General features: G+C 44.0%; 1 protein-coding gene across 1 annotated transcript in view; it reads left to right on the top strand.

Annotated features, from left to right (window-relative positions):
• DCDC2C (doublecortin domain containing 2C) overlaps positions 1-11123 on the top strand; it is a 108921-nt gene extending 97798 nt beyond the window's left edge. The window contains exon 12 of the mRNA XM_065402188.1: positions 11044-11123. Within this exon, the coding sequence (XP_065258260.1) occupies positions 11044-11123 (80 nt within the window). The remainder of the gene's footprint in view (positions 1-11043) is intronic.
• Positions 11124-14259: the final 3136 nt, after the last annotated feature.

Here is a 14259-nt window from a genome sequence, read left to right as displayed (position 1 = left end):
AGAAAAGTCCACTCTGGAGCCAACCCAGAGAATAGAGTTTATCGGGGCAGTCTTAGACTCCAGACTCGCCCGAGCTCTTCTGCCAGACACTCGGTTTCACACCATCACAAACATTATCCACGGACTCCAGGTCTTCCCGATCACCACAATAAGGACGTGCCTCGGCCTGTTGGGACACATGGCCTCTTGCACTTACGTAACCAGGCATGCCAGACTTCGGCTTCGCCCACTTCAGGCCTGGGTATCATCGGTGTACCGTCCTTATCGGGACAACCTGAACATGGTGGTCACGGTTCCGAACTCGGTCGTGACCTCTCTCACCTGGTGGCTGGATCACAAGGTGGTTTGCGCAGGAGTGCCGTTTCACACCCCACTACCCTCCCTGCACCTGGTCATGGACGCTTCATCTCTAGGTTGGGGCGCTCACCTCGGGGAGCACCATACCCAGGGCCTGTGGACCGCATCCCAACTAGCTCTGCACATCAATGTTTGAGAGCTGATGGCAGTGCGCCTAGCCTGTCAGGCATTTCTCGGTCTCCTACATGGCCGTTGCGTGTCAGTCCTTACAGACAACACCACGGCCATGTTCTACATCAACAAGCAAGGAGGAGCCCGGTCGTCTCTCCTATGCCAAGAGGCCATTCGCCTGTGGGAGTTCTGCATTGCCCACTCAATACATCTCATGGCATCGTTCCTCCCTGGAGTCCAGAACACTCTAGCGGACCGTCTCAGCAGATCCTTCCAGACGCACGAGTGGTCGATTCGCCCGGATATCATCCATTCCATCTTCCAGAGGTGGGGATTTCCCCAGGTCGACCTGTTCGCCTCACGAGCCAACAGGAAGTGCCACATGTTCTGCTCCCTCCAAGGGCGATCTCCGGGCTCCCTGTCGGACGCTTTCCTCCTATCGTGGAGAGACCAGCTGTTCTACGCTTTCCCTCCATTTCCACTGGTCCACAGGGTACTGCTCAAGCTACGCAGAGACAAGGCACGTATGATTCTAGTCGCTCCAGCTTGGCCAAGACAGCACTGGTACACCACGCTTCTGGAGCTATCGGTACAAACTCCGATCACGCTTCCCTTGTGCCCGGACTTGATCTCTCAGGACCATGGCTGACTCTGTCACCCCGACCTGCAATCGCTCCACTTTACAGCGTGGATGCTCCATGGCTGAATCAGACAGAGCTACGATGCTCACATCCCGTGCAACAGATTCTACTGGGAAGTAGAAAGCCCTCTACATGGACCACTTACTTAGCCAAGTGGAAACGTTTCTCCTGTTGGTGCGAGCAGCGGGCCACGCCCTCCTTGCAGGCGTCTATTCCACTTATACTTGAATATCTCCTATCCTTAAAACAGCAGGGCTTGGCGATATCTTCGGTCAGGGTTCACCTGGCCGCTATATCGGCGTTCCACCCAGGAGAACACGCTTCCTCGGTCTTCTCTAACCCGATGGTTGTCAGATTCCTCAAGGGCTTAGACCGGCTATACCCACAGCAACGTCAACCCGTTCCGGCGTGGGATCTTAACCTGGTTCTCTCCAAGCTCACAGGGCCCCCGTTCGAGCCATTGGCTACCTGCTCACTCCTTTACCTATCTTGGAAGACAGCCTTCCTTGTAGCCATCACTTCAGCGAGGCGTGTTTCTGAAATCAGGGCGCTCACGTCTGAGCCTCCATACACAGTCTTCCATAAAGACAAGGTGCAGCTTCGCCCCCACCCTGCCTTTCTTCCCAAGGTGGTATCAGCTTTTCATGTGAACCAAGATATATTTCTCCCGGTCTTCCATCCTAAGCCGCACGCCACCCGTCAAGACCAGCGTATGCACTCCTTGGACATACGCAGGGCCCTTGCTTTCTATATTGAGCGTACGAAACCGTTTAGGAAGACGACGCAACTCTTCGTTGCAGTGGCCGACCGGATGAAAGGTTTACCGGTCTCCTCGCAACGTCTCTCCTCTTGGATCATGTCCTGCATTCGTGCTTGCTACGACCTGGCTGGTGCCCCGACACCACGCCTCACCGCCCACTCCACGAGGGCCCAAGCCTCCTCAACTGCCTTCCTGGCTCACGTCCCGATCCAGGACATTTGTAGAGCGGCGGTTTGGTCATCGGTCCACACCTTCGCCGCTCACTATGTGCTTGTACAGCAGTCCAGAGACAATGCTGCATTCGGATCAGTGGTTTTGCACTCAGCGATGTCTCACTCCGACCCCACCGCCTAGGTAAGGCTTGGTAGTCACCTAATTGGAATCGATATGAGCAAGCACTTGAAGAAGAAAAAACGGTTACTCACCTTTGTAACTGTTCTTCGAGATGTGTTGCTCATATCCATTCCAAACCCGCCCCCCTTCCCCACTGTCGGAGTAGCCGGCAAGAAGGAACTGAGGGGGCGGGTCGGCTGGGGTATATATCCAGCGCCATGAAGGCGCCACTCCAGGGGGCTCCACAGCCGACCCACCGGGTGTTGCTAGGGTTGCTAGTTTTCTACCCTAGCAACACAATCTCCGACGATTGTGCACGCAGCGCGTGCACACCTAATTGGAATGGATATGAGCAACACATCTCGAAGAACAACAGTTACAAAGGTGAGTAACCGTTTTTTTTCACATTGCCTCCCTTACTTCTGTGTTGCTGCTGACAGCGGCGCTGCCTTCAGAGCTGGGTGCCTGGCCAGCAGCCGCTGCTCTCTTCTCTGCCTTCAGAGCTGGGTTGCTGTATGTGTACTTGGTGTGTGTGTGTAAATGACTGCAGACACAAAGAAAGGGGGCCCAATCAAATAGTTTGAGAACCACTGCTATAGAGGGCTCATGGAATAATTCCACGTTGACAGCTATAGCCTGAACCCTAACTCTTGCCAGTTCTCTTGGGAATGCGTGCCACTGGAGCACAGGTGAATGGAAAAGAGCGTGGATGGTATGACACAAGCCATCACCACGGAAAATAATTCATGCCCGTGATCTGATGATGGAGGAAAGTTTTACAGTGAGGGGAAAGGGCAAAGCCACCGGTGTAGTGATGCTGGTGGTTGTAGTCACACATCTGAATGTAGGTGGCTCACAACACCAATTATAAATGCTTCATGGAATATTAGGACTTTATGCAACAACCCTACCACCAGCAAACCTGAGAGAGGCACAGCACTTGTAAGGAAACTGGTAAGGTATAGGATTGACAGTGCTGCACTTGGTGAAACCGGACTCTCTGACAAAGGGCAACTCGCAGAGATCAGTGCAGGGTACATATTCTTCTGGTGAGGTCACCATCCTCAGAGCCACAACAATTGGGTCTTGGCTTTGCCATTACCAACTCCAGTGCTTCCAAGTTCGAAAGTCTATCTAATGGCATAAGTGATAGTCTTATGGCTCTGTGGTTGGCATTGAAACATAAGTGGTATGTTACTATCATTAGCGCTTGTATTCCTATCATGACAAATGCCGACAATGAGAAAGAAAAGTTCTATAGTGACTTAGACAAACTTATTGTGTCTACATCAGTATCAAACTGATTATCATGGAGGACTTTAATACAAGGGTTGGCAGTAACATGGAAATCTGGCAGCCTGCCATTGGACAGTATGGCACTGGAAAAGAGAATAGCAATGGAACTCTGCTACTTAGTGACTGTTAAGTGGCAATTAGTGATCACAAATACGTTTTTCTACCTACCAGACAAAAAACAAAAACAAAAAGAGATTATGGATGCACTCAAGACCCAAACAATGGGATCTTATTGACTACCATCCATCCGTAAGATCTACAGGATGTACAAATCATTGCAGCCATGCGTAGGGCAGACTGCTGGACAGACCATTACATGATCTGCTCCAAACTATTACTAGTAAGTCGACCAGTGTGTCATAAGTCATCTAAGCCAATCAGACTACTTAACATAAAGCGATTACAAGATGAAGCTACACAAGTGGAGCTCTGTAATAATATTACTGCAGCTTTGTCTGACTGTGCTGGCTTGGCTACTACTGCTAATGTAAACAGTGGGTGGGCTACTTTTCATGACATGGTACATCAAGCTGCTCCTGACAATTTGGGTATAGCAAAATGACATCATTGATTAGTTTGACAAGAGTGGTCCAGAAATTCAACAGCTACTCACTAAAAAACATGAGCTGCATCCTCAAATTGTTGCATCCCATGTCCCTGTAGGTAGTTATAATATACAAGAATCTGTGTCATGAGTAGGGATCCTAATTTTCCATGTTAAAAAAATAAAGTTCTCCAATTAAAAAAAAAAAGAATCTTCATTTTTCTGTGATTAAAATGAAACACTGAACTTTAGTTTCCCTAGCTACAATATATAAGGTATCAGTTAAACACAATATTTTATTGATATATTTACAATTTTTAAGCAAGTTTGAAGCCTACTAGTGCCATCAATCATTATAATAAAATTAATAGAATTGCAATTTATATTTGTCTGCATTCAAACATAATCTACAGCCTTGCTGTATATGGTATAGAACAGCACATTAACATCAATGTGAAATTTGTCCTTGCCAAACTCAGTCTTTAGGGGTGATTTTTAAAGTTTTCAGCATCTTTTCATAACTTTAATTACTCATGTCTGGAGGCTGAAGTGAAATTTGAGATGCATTAAATTCCTATATGCTATGGAATAACCTTTATACACTGGAAGCAGTTTATTGGCGTATGTTTAGCCATGTAAATTTAAATCACATTCAAAAATCAGCCACAAGAGGGGGAGGTTGCTCACACTGAATAGGTGACACTGGTACTTTCAGTAAAATTTAGTTAATTGATGTTTTTATTTTTTCACAAAATGTAAAAATTAAAGATTCTATAAAAATGCAAATTCCACATTTTTCTGTGGGAAATGGATTTCTAGGATCCCTGGTCATGAGATCCAATCTAAGCTTAGAGACATACAGAATCAATGGTGGAATGCCAAGGCATATGAAATCCAGGGCTATGCTGACCCTCATGAGAACAAAGACTTTGTGCTGTTTTGAAGACATATATGTTCCTACACATACCACTACAGTGCCTTTGAAGAGTGTGGACAGCCTAACACTTAAGCAAGTTCTTAAATAAACTTCTGAATCAGGACTTGAGTTAGCTGTTTCATGCAGCCTTTCATGTCATATCACAGTCATATCTGATTTATAATACTGTGTGTATATCCTTTATAATTTCATAACATAACAGTAGGACACTGTGCCTATGCTTTCTTTTTGCAAAGTTATATTGTAAAAGTATTACAACATTTTGACCTTTTATTACATGAACACACCCCACTGGAAGACGCATCTGGAAATAGTTTGTTATTAACTGTATTGTATTTTAATTATATGAATTATAAATTACATATTTTGGGTATTTTTAGATGCACATTTTACATGTTCACCTGGCTGGTGTACATCAGGTGCATGCAGAGTTGTGCCTTTAAAAATCTGTTCTGTAACTGCTTCGTGATAGAGAAATTTGCAGAGACATAGGGTCATATATTATTTTATATTCAAAATAATAATTTGTTAACATTTGATGACTGTGGTTGTGGTGCAAAGATTTATTTCCTTGTCAAGGCAGTGGACTCAGGCTTTTACTTACAGCAAGAGGGCTGCTTTAATGCTTGTCCCAGATAGTTATTTCATTCATCTAATCCATTCTGAACTGTCTTCCTCTTTTTTTCTTCCAATAGTATGATCTTTACTACTACTACCGTATTCTAGCCATTAGCTATTCAGTGTGAGATAGACCTTCACTGTTTCACCTTTTCATGAGAATTATTATTTTTCCTACTGTCAAGGCTATTCTGAGTCATTTTGTCAATGGTGAGTGTGTATTAATTTGGAAGGACAAGGAGTAGTAATAATATCTTGATCGTGGGATATTTATTTCTAAGGCTGTGGAGAGGTTATTAAATATTTCTGGCCAAAAAAGTCAGTTCAGAATATGAAAATCTTATGTGTGCAATACTAGCTCTTTGCTGATGTTCAGAGAATTGTAATCCTTCGCAGACATTTCTTTCATCCAATCATTCTGATTTTGAGGGCGACTTCGACAGTCTTAGTTTGTATTAGGGGATGTTTGCATGGATTCATAGACCACTTTGGGAAGAACAATGTTTACCACACTGACCACAGAGCCATTGCCTGGTTGTGTTGACAACTGCATGTTGTTTCTGTACCTGGCGCTGTGCTTCCAACTGTGCAATATCTTCTCAAAGTTGTGGACACCCATCCTTACAGCATGGTGCCATGCTATGTGGTCAGCTGCCAGTTGCTCGAAGATCAAATCAGATCTATTCATCGTGTGCAGATTTTGTTTTGAGTATCTTTGAAGCGTTTCATCTCCCCTCCACAATTGCCAGAGCTTAATTTGGAATATAGTATTGGTTTTGATAGACAGGTCTCAGGCATATGAATTATATGACCAGCACATCACACCTGGGCATAAATCAAATGAGCCTCAATACCAACCAAACCGGCTTTTGCCCAAACTTCTGTGTTGGACACCCAATCCTGCCATTTGATGCCCAGCATCTGCTGTATGTGTCACAAATGGAAACTGTCAAGCTTCTTAATGTGCCGTTGATAACAGGGCCATGTTTCACATCATAGAGCAATGTTGTGAGGACAATAGCATTATACACTGATTTTTTTCTGTAAACAGGTTTTGTGTTACTTCCAGATTTGGTGATAAAGGTGACCATATGCAGCACTGGCTTTCTTAATTCATGGGTCTGCAAAGATGTACTTACAGGCTTATTGCATTTTTAACCCTGATAGAGTCCTACTTTATATACTCTATGGGAGAGGGGGCAGGTTACATTAAAACCTATTGTGTATCTTTCTGAAAACCCCTTAATACTGCTGAGTTGGTGTTTGTCATTTTCCGTACTGTTTTCCAGTCTCTTTTGTTGAACTGGAGTTTTTAGTTCATTTGCCTGTTTGATTTTTTACATTTATGGCAACAGATTTGATAGAGTTCAGCTATCAACATATATTGTACATAATCTGCTCTATTTCCAAAACTCTTTCTTGTATGGAACTCCTAGAGGTTCTGAACCTGCATTCTTTATACATCTAAAACTTCCACTGCTTCCAGTGATGTTTTTTGGTGCTGAAGGAATGCAAGATTAGGCTAATAGTAGAGCTGTCTGAAATTTTTTGGCTGAATTAAAAATAAATAAATAAATGCAGATTTGGTGACATGGAAATGTTTTGCAATTTCACTGAATTGTTCATGTGGAAAACAAAACAAAACTCCCCCCCTCCAAAAAAAATTTAAACATTTTATTTTATTTTGACATTTCCAAAACAAAACATTTAGATGTTTTTTGGTGCAAAACAATTCTTTAGAAATTTCTTTCAAATTTTATTTAAAATACCTTCAAAGCAGCTCTCCCTTCCACTTGAAATCTAAACAAACATTTTTTTTGACTATTCACTTTGCTGAAAATTTCATTTTCAGTGCAGTCTGAAAGATTTTTTAAAAATTGTCAGCAAACTGAAGAATCCATTATTTGCACAGCTCTGGCTACTAGTGGTAAAATGGGTTAGTTTTCAATGCCCTTGCAATACCATTCGTTCTCTATGTTGGCAACCTTACTGATGTGCAAATACTGTATTACGGAACATACACCATTGGCTGTTCTTCTCAAATGTAGATTTCATATGTCTTCAATCTTTGGTTGACTTACTGTGAGTAGATGACTGATGAGAGGAATGTGTCATGAATGTAGTAACAAAATAAAGTGTGCTTTCATTGATTTTTTTGTAAACTGTGAAAGCAGAATCGTATACGCAAACAGTATATGTCCTGTGTATATATTTTTTATGTATGTATACATACTACATATACAATGTACTCTATATATTTCATATGCCTGATGAACATATAATGTTTTTAGGTTTTGCTTTTTTGTCTTCCCTTTTTATTTTAGTTTTATATTATTTTCATTATTAGCTTGGATATTTTGTATCAACTATGATCAACTATGCCTAGTTGTTCGACTTCAAGTGAATCTGCCTACTCTCTAAGCGTGCAAGTGAATCACTTTAACATGCATTAGTTTTGTTGTATATTCTTGGTTGTTACCTTGGCAGATCTTCTGCAGCAGGAAAAAAAAATCACCTCTTGCCATTTTCTTTCACAGTAGCACAGAACACACAAACAATGTCTGCTCAAACTATCATTCAGGTATCAATATCAATAAAAACTCCTCCCAACTTCTGACCTGCAAAAGGTCATACATGCTGTCAGGGCCGGCTCTAGGTTTTTTGCTGCCCCAAGCAAAAAAATTTGGGGCTGCCCTCCACCCCAGCCCTGGGCTTCCCCCCTCCCTCCCCCCCCAACTGCACCAGCCCTGGGTCACTGGTAACTCACTCCCAGGGCGGGTCATTCAGAAGGAATTTTGGATGTGCACAGAACACAGACAGGATTGGTTCCCATATGGTTACAGAACTGCAGTAAAGTGGAACAATTTTCAGCTTGTGTGACCGGAGGATATCTGGATGCATATTATAAGACTGTCCTCCATAAATGAGGAAAAGTTGAGGTGCCTTGATTATTCTTTTGTTCCATTCTTTGTTTCTATGGGGAATGCACTATCACGGTCTTCCTTTTAAACAAATAAAACTAAAACTTAAAAAAAAAAAAACAAGCAATGGCTGTTGAAAATAGCAATTCCAGTCCTAATAACCACTGGGAAGCATTTATTGCTCAATTTATTCTACTTTTTCTACAGCAAGTTACAGTGGATCAGTATATTTGATTTGGGGGAAATGAAGTAACAGCTGCCCAAATTGAGCTTGAGCACTCCTGAATTTTGAGGGTCTTCAAATCTGGAAGGCAGGTGCTAGATTCCCTTTCTGAATATTAGCTATATCTGGAAAGGAAAAGTCAATTTCTGCTTCCATGGCTCAGAAGTGGAACTCCTCCTAAGTGCCTGGTACTGTATCTAAAGCTGCCCAGGTCCAGAGCCTCCTCTCCCTTACTTTTCATTTTAAATTCTAGTGAGATCCACATACCTCCCTTGCTAGGCTTCAGATAGAGAGGTGCACCGTCCATTTAGTCCCCCCAATTCCTTCTTTGGGGGAGAGCCCAGGGCTGGGGGAGCAGGGGAGTGCAGGTGGGGGCCAGAGCTGGGGCTGCAGGGGGTGTGGGTGGGGGAGAGCCCAGAGCTGGGGTGGCAGGAGGTGCGGATGGGGGCCAGAGCTGGGGCGGCAGGAGGTGCGGGTGGGGTGAGAGCCCAGAGCTGGGGCGGCAGGGGGTGCGGGTCGGGGGGGAGAGCCCAGGGCTGGGGCGGCAGGGGTGTGTGGGTGGTGGGGGAGAGCCCAGGGCTGGGGTGGCAGGGGGTGCGGGGGAAGAGCCTAGGACTGGGGAGGCAGAGGGTGCGGGGGGGGAAGAGCCTAGGACTGGGGAGGCAGGGTGTGTGTGGGGGGGGAGAGAGCCCAGGGCTGGGGCAGCAGGGGAGTGCAGGTGGGGGCCAGAGCTGAGGTGGCAGGGGGTGTGGGCGGGGGAGAGCCCAGGGCTGGGGCAGCAGGAGGGTGCAGGTGGGGGCCAGAGCTGGGGCGGCAGGAGGTGCGGGTGGGGTGAGAGCCCAGAGCTGGGTCGGGGGGGGGGGGGGAGAGCCCAGGGCTGGGGCAGCAGGGGGGTGTGGGTGGTGGGGGAGAGCCCAGGGCTGGGGTGGCAGGGGGTGCGGGGGGGGGGGAAGAGCCTAGGACTGGGGAGGCAGGGTGTGTGTGTGTGGGGGAGAGCCCAGGACTGGGGCAGCAGGAGGGTGCAGGTGGGGGCCAGAGCTGAGGTGGCAGGGGGTGTGGGCGGGGGAGAGCCCAGGGCTGGGGCAGCAGGAGGGTGCAGGTGGGGGCCAGAGCTGGGGCAGCAGGGGGTGTGGGCGGGGGAGAGTCCAGGGCTGGGGCAATACAGGGGTGCAGGGAGGGGGCGGCCAAAAACCTAGAGCTGGCTCTGTTCCTACCATTCACAGCAAGCTGCAGATTTCAGTACCATTTTCCTTCCCCCACCCTTTCCTGTTGCTAGTGGCCAAGGGAATGCTGGGAAATGTAGTTCTTTCCCTGCTCCAGGGCTGGCTCTATAGGCAGAGAGCTAACCAAGGAACTACAGCTCCCAGGGCCCCCTGTTGGTTCTCAGCTCCCATGCTGGATTCTTGCGCCCCTTGCAAATCTGCTGCCCCAAGCAACTGCTTGCTTTGCTGGTGCCTAGAGCCGGCCCTGCATGCTGTGAAAGAATACATCTTGCCTGGGCCTATGCACCATGAAAGGACAAGAGTTGTTACTGAAGCTGACCATAAAAACAACTGTCCTTAAAGTGATGATAAGAGTATGGACTAGATAGACAACAGTGAATTAGATGACTAGATAGCAGTGGTTATTCATAGCTTTTAGGGGATTTATCTGTTTGTTTATTAAATTGTAAATCCTATTTTTGGCATCTATGACTGTTCTACTGGAAGTAGCTGTACTTAGGCTTCCCCGCTCTTGGAATGCAGTGGAGACGTGAGTAGCCTCCCCCTCCCCCCTTAATTTCATAGACAAAAAGACCCTTGTAGCCCAGAGCCCCTACACTGACCCCTCTGGAGGGGAAGAGAAGAAGCCCCAACTGCTCTTTTTCTTTTTCTTTTTCTTTTTAACTACAAAGCAGGAAGACAGAAAAAACATAGGCCAGGGGAGGGGCTGCCAATGAAGAGTGAGAGGAAGAAATAAGATAATCCAATCACCTTCTGCACTCAACTGGACATGTGGATGTCTCATTGAAATCAATAGGAGCTCTATGTACATATCTGGGTACAGAATTGAGTCCATCATGTCTAGTGAACATTGACACATGGTTATTTAACATGGAAGTTGTTTTCACGTTCTCTTCCTGGAGCTACAAATGTTATTTCTTGAAAGGGCACTAGTTACTTTAATGAAACCACAAATTAGTATTTATATAGTGTTTTACATAGTTTAGGAAGACTATAGCTTATTGCAGTCAAAATCTGTATTATTTTAAAGGAAAACAAAGAATCTGATTATAAAATGTTTTATAACATTTATTTTTTAGACAAAAAGGGAGAATCCGAACAAAACCAGCCTGCGGAGGAACCCCTACCAGAACAACTTAATGAAAAAAAAGGAACATAAAGAGATGATTTCAAATGTCATGTCATGTTGTGCTATAGAGGTACGAAAGATGTTAATACTTAATTTTCCCCTTATATTCTTCCTTTCTGATTTGCAAAATGAGCTGGATTGAAATGATTGACTTTAAGATTTTTTAAAAAACAATAGAAACTGAAGATTAAACATCCCTGATATTGAAAATGTCTCATGAATGTGCTGGAATATAAGGCCCATGCCTGCACTATAAACGTACACTGGGATAACTAAGTCGCTGAAGGGTGTGAAAAATCCACACCCCCGAGTGACGCAGTTATACTGACCTTACCCCACTCTCACGGAGGTGGATTAACTATGCCTATGGGAGAAGCTGTCCCATCAGCATAGTAGCATCTTCACTGAAGCACTACAGCGGCACAGCTGCACTGCTGCAGCGTTTTAAGTGTAGACCTGCCCTAAGACTCTGGCATTTGTCCAAGGATCAAATGAAAATGTTCCTTTATTCCTAAATTGATTTGGGACCCAAATTTTTTGAATGCAGTTTTTTAATTTCACAGTAAATTTATAGATTTTGAGGCCAAAAGAGACCATGATAGTCTAGTCTGACCACCTGCATAACATCATAGAATTTCACCCCACCCATAACTTGTGGCTGAACAAGTACATACCTTTTAGAAAGCCATCCAGTCTCGATGTAAAGCTTCCAAGTGGGGGAAAGGTTACTGAATTCCTTAGTAAGATGTTTCACTACTTAATTATCCTCCCTGTTAAAAATGTCTTCTTTCCAGTTTGAACTTTTTTGACTAAATGAAGGAAATATATTTTGCCTAATAAATATAATACTTTACTTTGTACCATAAATGTAATAACTATGTGATATAAAATCATGGTGTTCGATCCATATTATTATTGCTGAAATTACTGCTTCAGGGCATGGATTTCCCCTACCCTTTTCTTGAGGATACCATCAGATCTGGTAGCATCCATTGATTCAGCGTGTCTAGTATCCTGTTTGCAATGCTGTTCCTGAGGATGGGAAGGTGAAACAGCCATAACTGTGCTACAATCATCTCACAGTAGCTGCTGGACACTGGCCTGATCCTCAGGGCTGGCCAAGTTCTCCTGGACACAGAACCTGAGTGGGGGCCTGAGGGTGGCTTTATGCTGTCTGTGGGTTTTCAGGAGGAGTTTAAGGTACAGGTTTTGATCTATAGAGCCCTAAATGGCTTAGCGCATACTGACCAAAGAAACCACCATCCCAGCATGCCATGCATTTGTGTTGTAAATCAGTAAAGGTGCTTGAGCTGATGCAAGAGGCCTCAGGGCTTAGGAACCTCCCTTGGTCTATAATAGCACAGATTTAGGGTATGCTGCAAAGCTAGTCTTCGACCTTTTTTGAAAAAAGCCGGAGGAGAATTGTGTGAGTGGTGAATTATTGGAGAGGGATGGTGATTTGAAGTTTTAAGTTGTCTAGCTTGCTGGTTATGGGATATACTGAATAGGATTGCTGCTATTTAAGGATACTGAAGTGTTATTTTAGAGGTGGGTCTCTAATTTATGGGAAGGACTCCTAGAGTATATGACAGCTCAAGTGCCTCTGCTGACATCCACTATGATAGTGTGGGGTGGGTTTTTCAGGTAGGTACATCCTAAACCATTAGCTTAAATTCCATGGGGAAAACCACAGGCAGCATAAAGCCACCTTTTTAGTGTGTGTATAAATGCAAATACATTAATAAATAATTCTTAAAAGTGAAACTCGTAAGCAGATGTGGGGGGAAGGGGAGAAGGGAATGGAGATAAGCAAACCTGATTTAAACATTAAGTAGTTAGTCCTGATTGAGTGATCATAATAGTGCATCTCTATATAACTAGTAAAGCTCGCTACAGTGCTTGCAAATCCATATGGCCAGTGAGGGAGACAGTGTTGTCTAGTGATAACAGTATTGGACTGGGAGTCTAGAGACGTAGGGTTCTACTACTGATTCAGCCACGGACTTGTTATACGAACCTGGGTACGTGTGCCTCACTTGTGTGTAAAAAGACGGTAATAATGATACCTACTTTTGTATATTATTTTTTGATCCTTGAATGAAGGAGCTTATATAGGTGCCAATGAGTTTTATTTATCTGTCAATGAACTCTATCTCAGATCAGGATTGAGCTTTAAATGTCCAACTGTTTTAGATTGGGATTTTAGTAGGTTTTAGATTGGGATTTTAGTAGGTAAAGTGGCGAACTCTTCAGTGCTTTACAGTGATAGTTTTTGTTTGCACACTTTCATATACATTTTGTTAGGCTCCTAACCTGCAATTTATAGTGTGATGCACTGTTGCAGAGCCCCACTGACTTCAGTGGGGCTCTGTGTGCATGTAGCCATCTGCTTGTCTACTGTCACCTATAGGACCAGAGTCTTAGGCCCCAATCCTGCAAAGACTTTTGTGCCTGTTTAATTTTATGCACTGTGAATAGTCCAACTGAAGTCAATGGGACTGTTCACAATGCATAAAGTTAAGCACGCTAGCAAGATTGAGGCCTTAGATTGTAAATTGTTGTTTGTAGGGATTGTGTCATCCTATGTGTCTATACAACATGTATGATATTTTGGGGGACTTCAGTAATAACAACAAACAACAACAGTCATCTATGTTTTGACATTATCTTTTCATTTCTCTGTTTCAGGATTTTAATGTTGCAGGCCAGGATGTAGTTTGCAACTCATGAAATATCATGTTTACTACAGGGGACTATCTTCCACACCATCAGTTAAGACAGTTCCTCATAAAGAAACAAACAATAAATTCCTCCATCTTTCTTGCACAATTAGAAGTGTAAACCTTTAGTGAGTGGTTATGTGATCTTTACTCATTCATTGGGTATGTATACATGCTTCCTATTAAGCCTTGGCTAGTACATTTGAGAATGAAGGAGTTTAATTAGTGACTGCCAAGTTCTGTAATCTTTACTATACATGTTGTTGATGATTAATTCTTTTTGTAATTTTCTGATGAGTTATTTCTCTATTTGTGCCTAATCAGCAGGCATACTGCGAAATATAATTGCACTTGCAAGAAAATTACTGTCTCATGAGATGAATACGTTTGATGATTAAATTAGGTAGAATAAAGTAATAACAGTCACATACTCAAGCAGAATGACA

Source organism: Emys orbicularis, chromosome 3, assembly GCF_028017835.1.
Source record: "Emys orbicularis isolate rEmyOrb1 chromosome 3, rEmyOrb1.hap1, whole genome shotgun sequence".
Lineage (NCBI taxonomy): Eukaryota > Metazoa > Chordata > Testudines > Emydidae > Emys > Emys orbicularis.
The sequence above is the reverse complement of the archived record's forward strand: the minus strand, read 5'-3'. Positions and strand labels throughout refer to the sequence as shown.